General features: G+C 45.5%; 1 protein-coding gene across 6 annotated transcripts in view; it reads left to right on the top strand.

Annotated features, from left to right (window-relative positions):
* The window catches only part of LOC135219535 (alpha-1,3-mannosyl-glycoprotein 2-beta-N-acetylglucosaminyltransferase-like), a 386,065-nt gene that overhangs the window by 132,576 nt on the left and 234,735 nt on the right, over nucleotides 1-18,754 (top strand). For all 6 annotated transcript variants that reach the window (XM_064256378.1, XM_064256375.1, XM_064256373.1 and 3 more), the window contains one exon: nucleotides 11,686-11,811. In XM_064256378.1, coding sequence (XP_064112448.1) covers nucleotides 11,707-11,811 — 105 coding nt within the window. In that variant the 5' untranslated portion in view covers nucleotides 11,686-11,706. The remainder of the gene's footprint in view (nucleotides 1-11,685; nucleotides 11,812-18,754) is intronic.

Below are 18,754 nucleotides of genomic sequence, written 5' to 3'. Positions count from 1 at the left end.
GTCAGCTATGCTAACAGGTAAGGAACCAAGATGTCAATCATCTGCATGTATTGTTTCCAAAATCCTTCTATTCTGTCCCTTCCCACCTCCAAGGGTGGGATTCAGCTTTATATGTATATATCTGACAGGTAAGTGTCATGAACAAAATGATATTGTCATGATACAATAAAGTTTGTTCATACTTACCTGGCAGATATATATAATCAAGTACCCACCCACCTCCCCTCAGGGGACAGTGGTCTAGAAAAATCTGAATAGAAAATGGGAATGGTTCCTGATGCCCGCCTCCCAGTGGCGGGAATGCGTACTAACCACCTGGCCGACCACTACGTGTGCCGGGAGTTTTGAAATTCTGTCGGACGTCAGAGAATACAGCTATATTTATATCTGCCAGGTAAGTATGAACAAACTTTATTGTATCATGACAATATCATATTAACATAAAAATGAAAATAAAGGAAAAAACCAGCAATAATAACGCACGCGTCTGATGATGCACCCAAATGGTGGATGAACTAGGGGGACCCCAGTACGATTATTAAGGGACCGAAGGCTAAAATTGGAATGCATCGTAACCATACGAATTACGAAAACACAATTTGGAATACTCAAGTTGGATGAAGAAGCAGAGAGTTCCACGGAAGACATAGCTTCGGCAAAATAAGGCACCAAGGGAGCAACTGAAGACGCGTGCAAACACACAAAGGCTAATTACAGGAATGAAGATGGGGGACGTGGTAGTAATAGCGAGCGGAAGGAGAGGGGGTAGCCTTTGTAACGGCTCTCGCCGTGGGAGGGATTTTGGAAAGGAATCCTCTAATTGGCAGAAGTCCTGCGAGAAGTGGCTTCCACTCGCCCTAGTGCTTATACTGACGCCCTTGGGGTGTTCCAGCTGAGGGTAGTAACTTTAGCATACCATGCTAGCTTTTTCTCTGTTATATTTAGGATCTATTTATACATAAAAAAGTGAGCTACAGGAACTTTTCACCGGCAGACACAGGTCGAACCCAGAAATATACTTAACTTTTTTAGCAGATGGTAGGTTTACAGTGTATAGGTAATCAACTAGTATGTTAGATTTTGATTGGCCATGGGTTGATGCTGCTGCATCCAGTCTCAGAGGCATTTGATCTTGGCTTACTCAGTGGTGCTGGTTGGGGTACCCCTGCCTGGTGTGACTGGTATAATAGATGATGGGGGGTCGGGCAGGCAGTCAACATCCCCTCCATTAAATATCATTGGGTAGGCCCAAAAAACAGACACTTCCAGGACCAGACAGCATCAACCAATGGCTCATCAAAATTCAGCCCACTAGTTGACCCACCAACTGTAAACCATGCAATATATATATATACCTATGTAACATGTAATTCATTTTCTTTTGCAGTTCTCAGTATGTAGATGGCTGCCAGAGTACATGACCATAGGAGCTCAATGCTGATGAAAAGGAGGTTATAAGATGCAAAGAAAAAAAGAACTATACAAATTCATTACCAAATCAATATAAACAGCTATTATAGTCAGTGCTACTGCCCATAGAGAAGGTCTCCTCCCATATTATTATTATTATATTTATTATTATTATTATTATTAGGGAAAAACTCTCTATCGCGAGAGTATATATAATGTTGTAATGGGTCCACAATAGTGTTAAGAGTCCGTGTATAATTTTTAAGACTTTACAGAAAGCTTTTGAACCCTTCCCTGGGTTCATCTTCAGTCCAAATGAACAATACGTTACAACACGTATAGTGGTAAAATTTTAAAACGTGTTGTAACTTATTGTCCATTTGAACTGAAGATGAACCCAGGGAAGGGTTCGAAAGCTTTCTGTAAAGTCTTAAAAATTATACACGGACTCTTAACACTGCATTATTGTGGACCCTTTACAAAATTATTATTATTACTATTATTATTATTATTGTTATTATTATTATTTTTTTTTTTTTTTCTTGTTCCATCACAGTCCCCCAATTCGACTGGGTGGTATTTATAGTGTGGGGTTCCGGGTTGCAACCTGCCTCCTTAGGAGTCCATCACTTTTCTTACTATGTGCGCCGTTTCTAGGATCACACTCTTCTGCATGAGTCCTGGAGCTACTTCAGCCTCTAGTTTTTCTTGATTCCTTTTCAGGGATCTTTGGATCGTGCCTAGTGCTCCTATGATTATGGGTACAATTTCCACTAGCATATCCCATATCCTTCTTATTTCTATTTTCAGATCTTGATACTTATCCATTTTTTCCCTCTCTTTCTCTTTAACTCTGGTGTCCCATGGTATTGCGACATCAATGAGTGATACTTTCTTCTTGACTTTGTCAATCAACGTCACGTCTGGTCTATTTGCACGTATCACCCTATCTGTTCTGATACCATAGTCCTAGAGGATCTTTGCTTGATCGTTTTCTATCACTCCCTCAGGTTGGTGCTCGTACCACTTACTACTGCAAGGTAGCTGATGTTTCTTGCACAGGCTCCAGTGGAGGGCTTTTGCCACTGAATCATGCCTCTTTTTGTACTGGTTCTGTGCAAGTGCCGGGCATTTCGCTTGCTAGTGGTGGTTTAATTTTTGTATTGCACTTCCTACATATGGGAGAGATGTTATTTCCGTCTATCGTTTTTGAACGTATCTGGTTCTTAGGGCCTCATCTTGTGCCGCTGTTATCATTCCTTCAGTTTCCTTCTTTAGCTCTCCCCTCTGTAGCCATTGCCATGTGTCATAGCTGGCTAGTTCCTTTGTCTGTCTCATGTATTGTCCATGCATTGGTTAGTTGTGCCAGTCCTCTGTTCTGTTTGTCATTCTCCTGTCTGTATATTTCTGGGTCTTCGTCTACTTTTATTAGTCCTTCTTCCCATGCACTCTTTAGCCACTCGTCTTCACTGGTTTTCAGATATTGCCCCAGTGCTCTGTTCTCGATGTTGACGCAATCTTCTTTACTTAGTAGTCCTCTCCCTCCTTCCTTTCGTGTTTATATAGTCTGTCCGTATTTGCTCTTGGGTGTGTGTAGTGCTTTGTGTAGTCTTATGTTTCCTGCTTTTCTGATCTATGCTGCGGAGTTCTGCCTTCGTCCATTCCACTATTCCTGCGCTGTATCTGATTACTGGCACTGCCCACGTGTTTATGGCTTTTATCATATTTCCGGTGTTGAGTTTTGACTTGAGTATTGCCTTGAGTCTCTGCATATATTCTTTCCTGATCGTGTCCTTCATATCTTGGTGTTTTATATCCCCTCCTTCCATTATTCCCAGGTATTTGTATCCCGTCTCATCTATGTGTTTGATGTTGCTCCCATCAGTAGCTTTATCCCTTCGTTCTCATTACTTTGTTTCCTTTTTGTATGTTTGATAAGGCGCATTTTTCTATTCCAAACTCCATCCTGATGTCCCCAGATAACAATCCTTACAGTCTGGATTAGGGTAATCTTTTATTTCCTTGATGCTCTTAACATACAGCTTGATGTCGTCCATGAACATCAGATGGTTGATACTGTTGCCTCTTTTCTTGAGTTGGTACCCTGAATCCATCTTCTGTAGCACTTTTGTCATGGGAATCATGGCTACTACGAAGAGTAGTGGGGACAGTGAGTCGCCCTGGAAGATCCCTCTCCTGATATTAACCTTTTTCTAGTCTTATTCCAGAGCTTGTAAGTATTGTATTCCAGTTGCGCATTGTATTTTTGAGGAAGCTGATGGTGTTTTCCTCTGCCCCATATATTTTCAGGCATTCTATTAGCCATGTGTGTGGTATCATGTCGAAGGCTTTCTTATAGTCCTATCCAATTATTATTATTATTATTATCATTATTATTATTATTATTATTATTATTATTATTATTTATATTATTATTATTATTATTTTCAGATAATATTACCAAAGAGGAAGTTGTTACTGAGAGTAATAGGTTAGAAGCTGAAAAATAGATTGTGAGGTAAAAGAAAAAAAGATGGCATGTATTGGAGTGAGTAGAGGAATAGTTGTTTAGAATTCTATTAGCTATGAAAGTAACAGAGTTTAGACCATTAGAAAGTCACAGAAAATCATGGAAAAAGGAATACTACAGGCAGTCCCTGGTTATGGGGGGCGGGGGTTCCGATCTGATGGGCTTGATGATAAGTGAAAATTGCCATTAACCAAAACTTGGTGGTTTATGTAGCTTATGACGCAGATAACCAGTATGTGGCACCTTCATTAGGTGTGTATCAGTGCCATAACTTTATTATCTGTGCCAATAACCGGAACTCGGCACATTATAACGCCAAGAATTGCCATTAACTGAATCTGCCCTTAACCGGGCACTACTGCCTTATATGAAAATCTGGGCCAGGTGGAAATTTGGGCAGAAATTCCTGAAGACGAAGGAGAGTGGAAAGAGTTCATTTCAAATCAGACCCTGTACAGAAATTTCGATATGAACTTTTTAATGATGATGAGTATTATTGTTATTAGTTTAAGGTAGTGTTAAGTAAATTGTGTTTAGTTGCATTTCTGTACTACTCATAGGACCAACCCAGAGGATTCAGTTATAAATGGGATGGAAATTAGAGCAAAGCAGATTTTAAAAGTTTGTACTTAGTTAGAAAGAGATCAGAAGGTACAGTTGAAAATTAAGATATAGAAATCAATGCATCTGGGAGCCTAATGTTTGAGCAACAGCAGTGTTTGTTACTTGTAACAGAAATAACTTTCAACATCACACATGCCCAACCTTATGTTCACCAGTACCTAGCAGTCAATTTTTGCTTTTACCCAGTTATCCTAAATGTATCAAAAGGATGGAACTTGAGGTGGTCAGATGTTGCTTCATATTCCTGTAATCCAACATAATCATCCTTATTATTTTTTCATATTGAAAGAAGACTGTTCTTTGGGAAGGTCTTCTTTGTTGTAATAATTTTATCCATGGTTGACAACTTGGTGTATGATGTTAACTAGCATTACATATACTGATTAGTCTTTGGTGCCTTTGTTGTTTTCAGACTGTTTGCTGTATACATTTGCCTTTTTCTTCCTCTGATTTGACTTTGTCACCATGTACAGTATGTAATGGTCCCAAAATCTTACTCTTTCAGATTCTTGATGTACTAAATGTTGCTTAACATGTGGACAAATAGTGGATGGTTGTTCTTTTATGGCTTCTGTGAATACTTCATTGTTTACTATAAGGTGCCTTTAAGCAAATGTTATGGGTTTTGAGATAGATTCTAGTAATTAGCATGGATTGTATGGGATTATGTTTTGTTGTTTTGCCATTAATTTCAGTAGCCCGAGGGACTGTAATTTCAATTTTATCATATGCGGAACAAACCTTTGGTCTTAACAATAGGATCATCTAGTGCCAGCTGGAAACCTGTTAAAAACAATTAAAGATTGTTAAGCAAGGAATCTGTGGCATCTGGCAACCCATATGTATACAAGGTGGAAGCTGGTCACTGACCAAGCTTGGGGCCTTGTAACACATCAGTCCTTTTTTGCCCGCCTTGGAGAGTGGTCGCGTTGCATTCTCCTTCCCAAGCCGGTTGTTTTTTTGCCCGTTATTTCTTTGCAGTTTAGAGTGCTTGTGTGTTTGTCCTTTGATCATGGATGCCTCTAAGAATTCCAAGTCCGTCAACATATGTGTCTGGGAGTTCAGGGATTTCCATGTTCTAGGTTTTTGGCTTATGTTATAGATCCCCATTCGCCATGCAAATTTTTGTAGTACAAGCTCTAATCTGTGCCCGTAATGTTGCTCCTGGCTTATATCTCACTGGAGGACTTTCTTTAAGAAGATGGATCAATGTAAGGTGTCGACTTGTCTCTGTCGTTTGCTCTGCCTCCCTCGGAGACGTTCTTTCAGGCAATGTTTGATAAACTGGACTCTGTTTTTTATGAGTAATATGCAGTTACAGCATAGAAGGAGAGAGCCTTCCCCCTCTCCATATCCTTCTCCTCCTACTTGTACAAGAGTCAGACGTGGAGAATTCAGAACTTGGCTGCTTCTTATTCTAGAGAATGAGAATAGTGTTTCGCTGTCTTTTCTACATGGACTTTTCTCTCCATTGCACGTACACACACATGTTCCAGTTAGCGATAGCTCCCCATCTCCACAGCCTACTAGAGTTTGTCGAAAGGATGATATAGCACCGATCAAGAGTTCAAAGTTGCCTTCACTCAGTTGTCTCCTGCATCTTCTGGGATTTCTCATAATGAAAGTGTGGGTGACGACTACGATTAAGGATGTGAGACGCTTTGGGTCCGTGGACATGCGTCTCAGTCTTCTTCTCCCAAGACGACTAGACTTTCAAATTCTCCTTCTTCTAAGAATTCCTGATATCGTCTTTCTTCATCTTGAGATATTGACCTTCAAGGTCAGTCTCCTCCCTCAAGACCCTCTCATGCTCATCATTCCTCATCCCACAATCGTGGATGTGATTCGTTACATGGCCGTGAACAAGTGCTTTCACATGGCCGTGTACATGAGTCGTCTCACGGCTGTGTACATAGGTTGCCTCATGGCCGTGTACGTGATCCATTTCAGGACTGGATATGTGAGCCATTGCACAGACATGCACATGTTATATCACACGATCTTGCTTACAGTTTTCCTCAAGACAGTGCTCGTGATGCATCTCCTGGCTAAGTTCTTGAGCTTGCTTGCTCAAAGGTTTCAGTCATTTGGGATACCATTTCTTCCAGTGAGAAACATGATGCCTATCTCTGTCAGGAGACCTCTCCAGTGGCTTTAGAAAAGGACAGAGTTCTTTCTAGACCTTCCTCCTCACGTTGCCGTTCTCCTTTGCCGAAGCCAGTGTCTTCTTTTTCAGAGGTGGTTGATCTCATCTGTGAATTCAATAATCTGGAAGGGAGGACACGGGCTCAATCTTTGATGACCCCTACTGGCATAGAAGCTTTGCTCAGCCCAAAACAGGATTTTAGAGCTTTCTTTGAGCCCCCACTTTTGTGAGATACTCAGATCATTTTGAATCATTAATGACCTGGTTTCGGATATGGATAGCTCACTTCGATCCATTAGGTCATCTAAGTTCCTCTCTCCTCTCCTGCGACATAGGAAATATTATTCCACTAACGTTGTTCAGCTGATGCCACACCACCTTAATCCTGATGTGATCCACTTTAAGCCTGGACTAACATGAAACAAATAAGGTCTTGAGTGTCCTTCGTTTTCCTCTACTGTTTCCTCCATCTTCCAGACTGTCATGGTTAGACTTATGGTGCACTGCAGTAGCCAAGATAGCTTTGTGCCACTCTGAAAGTGGTTCTGTTAGCTCTACCTCCTTTATCAGACTCCTGCATTCTGGGCTAAGGCCATATCTTACCTAGGCCACCTCAACGATACTTTGTGGAGTAACCTTCTCCTGGCTAGAAGGGATGCTGCCTTATAGAAGGTAGCGGGTGCAGTAGATTCAGAGTCATTGTCAGCTTTTCGTAATGGAGACCTCCTAGAGTCAGTTTCTCTTGATCGACCATAGGCGGGCTGATACTAAACATAGACTAGTCCAGCAGGCAGTATCAAAGTTGGAAGTTTGTTCTCGTACTCCTCCTCCTCCACCTCAATGACAAGCTAGACGTTCTCCCCCCAGAAAGCAAACCAAGTGTGCATCATCTGTGAGGACATCTCAGCCTTTTACAGCTTCTGGGTCAAGACAACAACAACACCCTGTTCGGTTTTGCCCCTACAAGCCAGGTAGGGGCACCAGAGGCAGGGACAGAGGGGGTTGTCGATGGAGAGGACACCTCTCCTTTCCTGGTGCCATGGGTAGGGGGATACCTGACAGTCCATTGGGCCAAATGGCAATTGCACGGAGTGGAGAAGTGGGTAGTAGATGTCCTTCAGGTCAGATATCTCCTACCTTTTGATTTTCCTCTCCCTCCTGACTTACACTAGGAGTTCTCTGAAGTTCCTAGCTCTTCAAGGCAAAATTTTAAAGATGATGAAGAAGGGTGCAGTGGAAAAAGTATATTATCCTTCACCAGGGTTTTATAGTTGCATCTTCCTGGGTCCAAAAGCCACAGGCAATTGGAGGCCAGTGATAGATCTTTCCACACTGAACCTATTCATGAGGAAGATGAGGTTCAGCATGGCAGCAGTAAGGGAGAATGACTTTATGCTGACAATAGACTTGAAGGATGCGTACTTCCAGATCCCAATTCACCCTTCATCCAGGAAGTTCCTTTGCTTCAGCCTCGGAGAGCAGATCTTCCAGTTCAAGGTCCTTTGCTTTGACTTGACTACAGCCCTACAGGTATTCACAAGGATCTTTTCCCTAGTCTGAAATTAGGCTCATGCTCAAGGAATTCATTTACTGAGATACCTCGACAACAGGCTGGTCTTGGCAAGTTCCAGGGAGAAGCTATTTCAAGACAGGGATCACCTACTCTTGTTTTGCAAGAGCCTGGGTATTGTGGTAAACCTGGAGAAGTCCAGTCTGGTCCCCAGCCAGAGGATTATGTATCTGGGTATGTCTATAGATATAGTAGTGTCAAGGGTTTTACCGTCAGACCAGAGGTTACAAAGTTCAGGACTGACTGGCATGGTCCTTCCTGTCAAAAGCCGAACAACCAGCTCACCAGTGGCAGGTCCTGCTAGGTATCTTGACATCCCTAGAAAAGCTGGTCCCTCACAGTCAACTCCATCTGCGTTCTCTTCAATGGAGGTTGAAGGAGTTCTGGTCCCTGGCGGTCAATTCCCCTCAACAGCAAGTACCACTTTCAGATCAGGTGAGAAGAGACCTGCGTTGGTGGTTGGACGATCAGAATCTTAACGATGGGAGTCCCTCTACTTTCTCCCCATCCAGATTATCTCCTGTTTTTGGATGCATTCATTGATGATTGGGGTGCTCATCTTGAGGACCTTCTGGATTTGGGTGTTTGTAGTGCTGAGGACAGGAAGCTTCACATCATCGTCTTGGAACTAAAAGCAGCCTTTCTGGGACTCGAGGAGTTCCGGGAGAAGGTAGAGGGACATTCAGTCAATCTAATGTTGGACAACACCACAGTGGTAGCCTATGTCAACAAACAGGGAGGCCTAGTGTCTCTCCAACTCCATTCGTGGATAGTAAAGAAATATCAGTTGGCGATCGACAACTCGATGGAGCTTGTACCCAGATACATTCCAGTCAAGTGGAATGTAGTGGCCGACAAACTGAGCCAACAGAACCAAATCCTTGACACGGAATGGTCTCCACATCAGGGCATTGCAAACAGGCTATTTCTTTTGGGGAAGGCCCATGTTAGATTTCTTCGCAAATCATTTAAACAGGAAGCTGAAGCTGGAGGTCTACATGTAGTTAGTCCCGGATCCTCTGGCACTAGCAGAGGACTCCCTTCAGCATTGTTAGGACAATCTTGAGGTTTACACCTTCTCTATGTTTTACCTTTCCGTCGAGTCCTGAACAGGGTAATGAGCTCTCAAAGTCTTAGGATGGCCTTAGTGGCTCCCCTGTGGCCTCAAACAGAGTGGTTTCCAGACCTCCTGTATCTGCGTTCAGAAGTACCAAGGGAAATTCCCCCATGGTGTCACCTTCTTTGACAACCTCATGTGGGGAGGTTTCACCAATCTGTAGAGTCCCTGTCTCTTCACAGCTGGAGACTTATCAAGTATCTCCTGCAAGCGAGAGGATTTTCTAGCAAAGCGGTGGACCACGTGTTCAGCTATCTCAGGAAGTCATCATCAGCTTATTAGGGCAAGTGGGCAGTCTACTGTGATCGTTGTTGTCGAAGTGGTTTCTCAATGTTCTGATCCTCTTGTTCGGCGTATAGCGGACTTCTTCATCTTCCTCAGGGCTGAGAAAAGCCTGTCTGTTTCGGCTATTAAAGGTTACAAGGCTGCATTAGGGTTAGTTTTATGCCTAAAAGGCATAGACATCACTTCATCCTGGGAGATCTCTTTATTTTTTAGGATTTTCGAGCAATCCTGTCCCAAAAGAGCTCAAACCTCTGACTTTGGATCTGTCCCTTGTCCTCAGAAGTCTCACTTGAGCTCCATTTGAGCCCTTACATTGGCCTTCAGACAGGAATCTGGCTCTGAAAACAGTTTTCCTATTGGCCTTGGCATCCTTGTAAAGAGTTGAATTCCATAGCCAGAATTATGATGTGAAACACACCAGGGGATGGGGGTCTGCAGCCTTTGAATTCATCCTGGGATTTGTGGCCAAGACTTGAAATCCCTCAGTTTATGATGACAGGTTTGTTTCATTTTCAATTTCCTTTCTGAATGACTTTGTGGATGGTGACCTGCAGGAAGTATGGCTTTGTTCCATCAGGGCTCTGCACTATTTAAAAAGGACTAGTCACCTTAGACTTAAGTGTCGAAGACTTTATGTCAGTACAGGCCATGTCAGAAAGGAAGTTTCCAAGAACACAATTTCCCTCTGACTACGCAAGGTGATTACTCAGGGGTATTCCTTGCTCTCTAGTTCTGTTATGGAGACTGTACACCTTAGGGCGCACAACATCAGAGGCTTAAGTTCCTCTTTGGCTTTTTAGCAGAACATGTATGTTCATAGAATTTTGAACGCTCATTCTTGGCTATGTCAAAGTATGTTCACTTCCTTTTATTTGAAGGATATTGCCCACAGGTCCTTGGGCCCTGTAATGGCTGCCCAACAGGTTATGTAGCTCATCTAGCCCCTGATAGGGCAATTTGTATCCTACCTAAGGTGTTTGTGTCGAAGAGAGAATGAATGAGTTGGCCTGGTCTCTTTCTTTCTCTTTGCTCCTTTCTTCTTCTTTCAGGCAGGTCAAAGAATAGACACGTCATACGCAGGAACTGGTCTGATACAGGTGAGTCTAGTAGTCATACTGGTGATAGTTATTTACTATGTTCCCATACAATAGACAAATCTTCTCAGTAGCATATGCTCCTCCTTCTAGCAAGGAAGTGCAGGGTGGTGACAAAACCCTGTGGTTTGAAAGGTTTGTTCCTGGAACAGACAAAAGTTCTTATCTTCCCTGAGTGCAATGAATCTGGCCATACCATATTGTACTGTACCCAGCAGACAGAGTTTTTGGGTATTAGTCCACCTATTCTCTCACAAGCTATGACCACCACCTTTAGAAATCTTTCTAATAAGAATAATGGTCGGGTGGGCTGAACCCCCAGCCGGTTCAGGGTACTTCTACCTCCCTACAAGTATAAGTCTATCCTATTGTTAGGACCGAAGGTTTGTTCCACATATGAACTAATGACAAATTTTTAATCAATTTGCATTTTTCATAGCTTACAAACCTGAGGTCTTAATGTTACACTGCCCTCCTCTAGCCATCCCTCTCGCATACTTGGTTGGAAGAAAGACTGATGCATCATGAACTCACAAGGTTGGTCGGTGAACAGCTTCCACCTCGTATATGTATGGGTTGCCAGATGCCATAGATTCCTTGCTTTACAATCTGATTGTTTTTAACCTGTTTCCAGCTGGCACTAGAAGATAATCCTATTGTTAAGACCTCAGGTTTGTAAGCTATGAAAAATGCAAGTTGATTAAAAATTTGCCTTGTCCCACTGTTTAAGAGAATGGTACATGATTATGCAGATATTTCTATTGTCAATGTAGTTTAAGCAAATATGTACAGCAGAAAATTCATACTTATGCAAAATGTCCACTAGGTCAAACAAAGTGGTTAGTGTAAGCCATGCTTAATGTAGTTGCTATGAATTGTCAGACACTGATAACTTTGTTTATTCCCCAGAAATGTTATGAATTTCTTAATATGAGGAAGAAGCAGCTGCTCTTACTGAAGCTTGGCATTGTTGCCTGGCTCCTGGTTGTATATGTACTTTTTACATATCAACCATCAACTCCACATCTGACACAGGTAAATTGAACGGATTTGTAATCTCTCTCTCTCTCTCTCTCTCTCTCTCTCTCTCTCTCTCTCTCTCTCTCTCTCTCTCTCTCTCTCTCTCTCTCTCTCTCTCTCTCTCTCTCTCTCATTATATTTAGAGGCATTTTCATTGTACTTTGTGGTATTTCATTATTACTTGTATTTATTAATGGCTCAGATAAAAGTTTAAAGAATATCAAACTATACCTTACTGCTAGTAGCAGAGTAGAATTTGGAGTGCCCATCAGCATGAAATCTATGTGAACAAAAAAGTGCTTGCTTAAGGGCTGGATTAAGCTGGTGGGAGGCCTGGGGCCCACTCTGGTGGGAGGCCTCCTTTCCAACTCCTATTGCATACACTACAAACTATAGCCTAATTAATCTAGTACCCAAAATACAGTGATACAGGCAGTCCCCGGGTTACGACGGGGGTTCTGTTCTTGAGATGCGTCGTAAGCCGAAAATCGTCGTAAGCTGGAACATCGTAAAAAATCCTAAGAAAACCTTACTTTTAATGCTTTGGGTGCATTGAAAACTATGTAAACTGCATTCTTATTGCATTTTTCATCCAAAAAACCTTCAAATATTGATTATTTTGCATTTTTGGTGTCATATTTCATCTGGCAGATGAGCATTGTAGGCGTCGTAACAATGGAACATGCGTCGTAACTCTGGAAATAATGTCTGTACTAATATATTAGTAGGACAGTTTTATTAAGGAAATATTACAATGGGACTATTCTTCTGATGTTATTAACCCTTAAACGCCGAAGCGGTATTTTAAAAATCATCTCCTGTATGCCGGTGGCATTTGCGAGTGAGCGCCGAAGCGGAAATTTTTTTTTTTTTTTCAAAAAATCACAGCACGCTTAGTTTTCAAGATTAAGAGTTCATTTTTGGCTCCTTTTTTTGTCATTGCCTGAAGTTTAGTATGCAACCATCAGAAATGAAAAAATATCATTATCATTTATAAATATTGGGATATATGACAGCGCGAAAAAAAATTTCATATATAATTGTATACAAATCGCGCTGTGAGCAAAACGGTTAAAGCTAACGAGTTAATTTTTTTTGTATTTTACACTAGATTGCGATCCTTTTGGTATATAACACATTGTAAAACAGTCAAGGCAACACAGAAAATATTATCACAAAATGATGCATGAATTCGTAACGCGCAGACGTAAAAAAAAGCCGTTTTACAAAATTCACCATAAATCGAAATATTGTACTAGAGACTTCCTGTTTGTTGCAAAATGAAGGTAATTGATTGAATATTACTAGACTGTAAGTGTTGTAGCTTACAATTGCAGTTTTCGACCATTTCGGTCGAGTTAAAGTTGACCGAAGGACAAATTTTTTCTATTTATCATTATTTATATGAAAATATTTCAAAACTGATAAAAGCTACAAGCATGGGTTATTTGTTGTTGTATTCTACATAAAATTTTCGCACATTTTCATATATAAAACTTTATGTAACTGCTAATTTAAAATGGTGCAAACATTACGACAATCGGACGAAAAAATTATGATTTTTTCGGAATAGTTACCGCGCGGAGGTAAGGAAAAAGTTTATTTGTTCCGATACGTAATACAAACCCTCGGTCCTTCAACAATAGGAAGTAGCTAGCGGCAGCTGGAACGGTCGTAAGCTTCGAACAAGGGAAGAACGGTAGTTAACTGCTTGTCCGACAGTGCGCGCGCCTGAGAGGTAAGAACCACTTTTGCTTTCGGCCGTGGTGTGTCAAGACGTGCTCGTCATCGCTTTGCCCGCTACTCGTCGTATGCTTTTGGTTGAAATTATCCTTATTCTGGTTTGTCTGTAGAGTGAAAGAAACTTGTAAGTACAGTTTTTTCCTTTTGTTTATTTCATTGTGCAGTGAATAAACAAACAAAGATGGATCAAGAGATGGAGCTTTCGCTGTGCCCCCCAGTTGCCCGTAGAGTGCGTCCCTGGGCTGGAGGGGCGTAAGTGCGGTGGATTTCGCTCCTTTGTGGATGTAGATCCACATGAATTGTGTACGCGGTGCCGGGGGCGAGAATGCTCCTGGGCCGAACCTTGTATTACATGTATGAATTGGTCCAAGGCGCAGTGGGTTCTGTACGAGGGTAGGAAGAGATGTAGGCCTGCAAAGGAGTCGTCGGAAAGCTCTCCAGCGACTCCTTTGGTGACGGACACCTCGTCTTCCTACCTACCCCCTGGTCAGCCCCCACGTTTCGCGTCTTCCCCTGCAGGGGGGGGCTAGCGGAGTCCTGCTCCTCACTCGATCCGTCGAGTGTGGAGGAGGGCGCTTGCTACCCGGATGTCCAGTTGTACTCGGGGTCTTCCGTCCACTCTGGGTGGGGTTCGTCCCCCCCCAAGCGCGAGGGAACCCCTCTAACTCGCCCGACTGTTGCTTCCGCAGGTGTGCCTTCCGCGAGAGACGACCTTGGGCAGGTGTGGGAGTCGCTGGGGCTGCAGGGAGTGCTTAGCATCCAGGGGTTGATCCTGCGGTTGGCGGGGTCGGCAGTGGTCACACATGGTGTGGTGACCACCACTACAACGACACTCACTACTCCAGGGTACGCCACCCCTCTGCACCTTGTTACACCCCTCATGTGACTTCGGTGACCCCGACAGCTGCAGTACAGATGCCACTCGCTGCCGTACCGAGGAGGGGCGTGCCACCTCCACCTGGTTTCTTTGTGCTGCCGACCCCAGACTTCCGCTGCCCAAAAAGCTCCACCCTGGACCTGCCTCCTGTGCCTAGAATGTTGGTGGCTGAGAACAAGACGCTTGGGTCGCCTGACTTTGCGGCCGTACATGCCGCTACCACCGTTGCTGGCCCAGCCGCTCATGCCGCTCCTGCTGTTCCAGCCGCTGTTGACGCTCCTGTTGTTCCTGCTGTTCCTGCTCCTGCTCTCGTCGTTCCTGCTCGTGGTGGTGCTGCTCCAGGCTCAGGTCCTTCCGGACAGGTGCAGTCGGGCCCTGTTGCTTCGGCAACTGCCCTGGCTCTGTCCTGGATGGAAGACCTGACGTCTGTCCTGCAAAGCCTGACGAAGAAGAGGAAGGTGTCGTCGTCGTCTTCATCGTCTTCTTCGTCGTCTGCTGTCTCCTCTCCCCCTTCGACTTCCAAGGCTTCCAAGCCGAAGAAGAAGAAGGTTGCCTCCTCCCCCCCTAAGAAGGCTCCTTTGGGACCTTCTAAGGGCCCGTCTCGCTCCAGCAATTCGGGGGGCTCTTCTGCTGGTCCTCCTGTTCCTTCGGGAACAGGGCCTGTCTCTCCTTCTGCAAAGAAGAAGAAGACGGGGACCAGAGGGGTACCGGCTTCGGCCAGTACTTCTTCGCCTGGTGTTAGCGGCTCTGCTGCTAAGCCAGGATCCGGCTCGTCTTCTCGTTCGCGAGAAGTACCGAGTGTACGGTCTCCTGCGGGAGATCGTGCAGCCAAGGTTTTGACGCCCGAGTTCGCTCGATGTCAAGACCGAGGCACGGAGCAGAAGACTGGTGAGAGCCGCTCAGGCGACTCTCGCCAGGCCAGCGGACGCTCTCGCAGCGACCAGCCGGCAGCTCGGGCTGACGTGACGGTCTCCGACCGGCCACGGGTTGAGGCTGGGAAGAGGTTCCCCCAGCCGTCGGTACCAGCCTCGGCTGGTACCAGCGGTTCGACGCGCCGCGAGGACGCTCACCGGTCTCACCGCGACAGCGAGCTCTGCAGGTCGCCTGACCGCCGCTTCCATCGGGACCAGGCAGATAGGGCAACCAGCAGCAGCTCGTCTGACGCACGGGATCGGGGTCGACGTTCTCAGTCGAGCCGCTCGCCTCAGGTGAGCGGCACGGCCAGGCCTGCAGCTCGATCCCCACTGCGGGTTGGTGATCGGCTGCAGCCCTCCAAGCACGCTGGTCCTGCCAGGGAGCGAGGAGGGAGCGTCAGGTCTGCCTCTCCGGTACCTTCAACTTCCTCGGGATACGCTGGGAAGAGCGAGGTATCCAGGAGTGATCGTGAGGGGTGCGCCCCTTGCGATCCCGCTGCGATGCCGTACGCACCAGGCACGGGATTTAGGACCGGCCAGGACGTACACGCAAGTAGCAGGAGGCGACCGTGAGGGGTCTGTCGCTGTTCCTCCTTCTGAAGGAGGAGGGTCTCGAGAGCTGCTCTTGTTGGAGGGACTGGACGGTCCTACTCCTCAAGACGCGGTCACTCCCATGATCCAGAGGAACTTTGCCGAGGTCATTGCCCTGATTCGTCAGCACAACGGCCTTGGGGAAGGATCGCCGCTACCACCTTCTGAGCCCACGTCCCGGCTCGAGTCATTTTGGGGCCCGAAGAGGGAACCCAAGTTGACGGTGGGTCTGCCGTGATCGGAGCTGGCTGACTTGGTCCTGGACCAAGTGGAGAATCTTGTCTCAGGGCGAGAGGATTCGCTGAAGTCAGGACGGTCTTCTAAGCTACTTCCACCTCCTTTACAGCGTCAGAGGCGATTTTACGTGCCATCGGAAGACCTGATACCGCCTAAACAGGTTAACCCGGAGCTAGCAAGGCTAACTCCAGGTGTGTCCCTGCAGCAGCTCCTGTCGGAGAACCTCTGGTTTGTTCATGAAACTTACCCAGCAGATATATATATAGCTGTATTTCTCCGAAGTCCGACAGAATTTCAAAACTCCCGGCACATGCAGTGGTCGGCCAGGTGGTTAGTACCCATTCCTGCCGCTGGGAGGCGGGAGTCAGGAACCATTCCCATTTTCTATCAGATTTTTTCTGTCGCCGGTGCTGATAACAACTGTTTTCAGTACCTCCGTCTAGGATTTTCGAAACTTAAGTATTCCGTTTGTCTTTTGGTTATTGAACGTGGATCGTGACTAGGCATACGCTGATAGTGGATTGAATTTTGAATTTGGTTTGGTTTTTTCTTTAAGATGTCTGGGACTAGTTCAACCCGCACCAGAGTGTGTTGTATGGAAGGTTGTAAGGTGAGGCTACCGAAAGGTTCGGTAGACCCACACAGTATGCACGAATTGTAGAGACCATGTGTGTGTAATAGATGACCGTTGTAAGGAGTGTGAATGTCTGTCTGATTCAGGTTAGAAGACTTATGAATCCTATGTGCAAAAACTGGAGCGCAATAGGATAAGGAGGTCTTCCTCCAGGAGTGTATCAGTCAGTAGATGTTAAAGGGTAGTAAGGTTGTTTCCTCCTACTATTCCTTCAGTAGTTTTGTGGCAACCTCCAAAATCTGTTGTGCCTTCGGGCCCTGAAGAATCTGTGGAGGTCAATGCCCTATCTACGATTCTAGAGTCATTACGGAATCTAGAATCTAAAGTGCTCGCTTTTGAGGGTAAAAGCATTGTTAGTGAGTGAAGTGCAGTGTTGTGGAGGGGGCGTCAGATCGGCCCTATAATGCCTCTAGGCCTGAACCTCTGTCGAACTCCCAGGACCAGGGAGACAGACATGTCGAAAGCCGAAGGAGGGTTACGGGGAACCCCCACTGATCTGGCGTCCCCTTCGGCAGATGCCTTTCGACGATCTCCATGCTGCCGAATAGCGCGCTCTTGCTGTGTCCTCCGCGAGTGCTTTTCGTCTTCGGAGGCGTCCTCCCCGCAAAGGAGTTGGAGCTTTGGGGACACTCGCGTCCTCTGAAAAGAACTAAGACATCATGATCGCACAGGCGGCCGTCGTCAGTAGTTTCTCAGAGGAGACGCGGAAACGTCCTTTCGCTCCTTCTGCTTTACGGGCTGCGCCTTTTTATGTGGACTACTCTCCACCGCAAAAGAGAACAAAGACGCAAGTTGTTGCACAGGCGGCCAGCGTTTTTGGTCTCAGGGAGGAGGACGCTTCACGTCCTTTCTCTTCTGCTGCTTTGCGGTCTTCACCAGAGAGTTTTGCGGCATTGACGCCACAGAAAAGAACCAGGACGTCATCCGACGATGACGCCTTTGAGCGCCCCAGTCGCTCCAAGAAGAGAACTGAGTCGGTCCATGTGAGAAGGAATAGGGCTTCCCCTCGCCCCTCGCCTTCTCACAGGATCAGCTTTTCACCTGAAAAGGAATTGTCTCCAACAAAAAGAGTCATCCGTTCGATGCAACAACAACTTGCTTCGTTGCTAGCTGAGAGAGAGGTAGAACCGCGTTGTAGAAGAAAAGATGATAAATTGCCGATCAAAAGATCTAAGCGGTCTCCCACTTCTTCGGATCGCTCTTCTCTTTCACCAGTTTCTACACCCTATAGATTTCGTGCATCTCACCTGCGGTTGGGTAAAGAGCGCAAGGAACTTCCTCCGAAAGATTCGTATATCGAGAGGAAGAAAACTCGCCCTTCTCTTCGAAGCGTTCCCCTCTCTTCTCATAGGGGCTCGCTTTATCCGAAAATTGACGTTCTTTCTGCTGCTAAACAAGGCGGTTTGCAAGCTGAGAATCAGGATATGGACGCTAAGCTGGACGCTTATATGGACGCCTAGCGTGGCGCTCAGCGGAGCGCTAAGCGTGACGCTCCGTCGGACGTCAAGCGTGACGCTTGGCTGGACGCTAGGCGTGACGCTCGGCTGGACGTCAAGCGTGACGCTCGGCTGGACGCCAGGTGTGGCGCTCGGATGGACGCCGAGTGTGACAAGTTTACGAACACCCGTACAGATGTTATGAATGACGTTTTGTTGGACACTCATCAGGCCTCGCAACGTGATATTTGTCCGGACGCTCGCCTACACTCTAACATTTGTAGAGACTCCCATCGAGAGATTGTTCAGGAAACAAGCACTTCTATTCCTGAACCTATGGATACTAATATACAGAACGCACCTAGTACATCACAGCAGCGCTCTTCATCAAAGATTGGACCGAAAGGACTTCTACCACCTTCTTCAGGAGGCCCCTCTGCCGCTCCTTCAGAAGAAGGAGGATTGAGTAGTATTTCAGAAGAAACAGACGAGGATCAACCTTCTACGTCAGCTTCTTCTGTTTATC

Source organism: Macrobrachium nipponense, chromosome 1, assembly GCF_015104395.2.
Source record: "Macrobrachium nipponense isolate FS-2020 chromosome 1, ASM1510439v2, whole genome shotgun sequence".
Classification (NCBI taxonomy): Eukaryota; Metazoa; Arthropoda; class Malacostraca; order Decapoda; family Palaemonidae; genus Macrobrachium; species Macrobrachium nipponense.
Note: the sequence above shows the minus strand (reverse complement) of the source record. Positions and strands in the feature narration are given on the sequence as shown.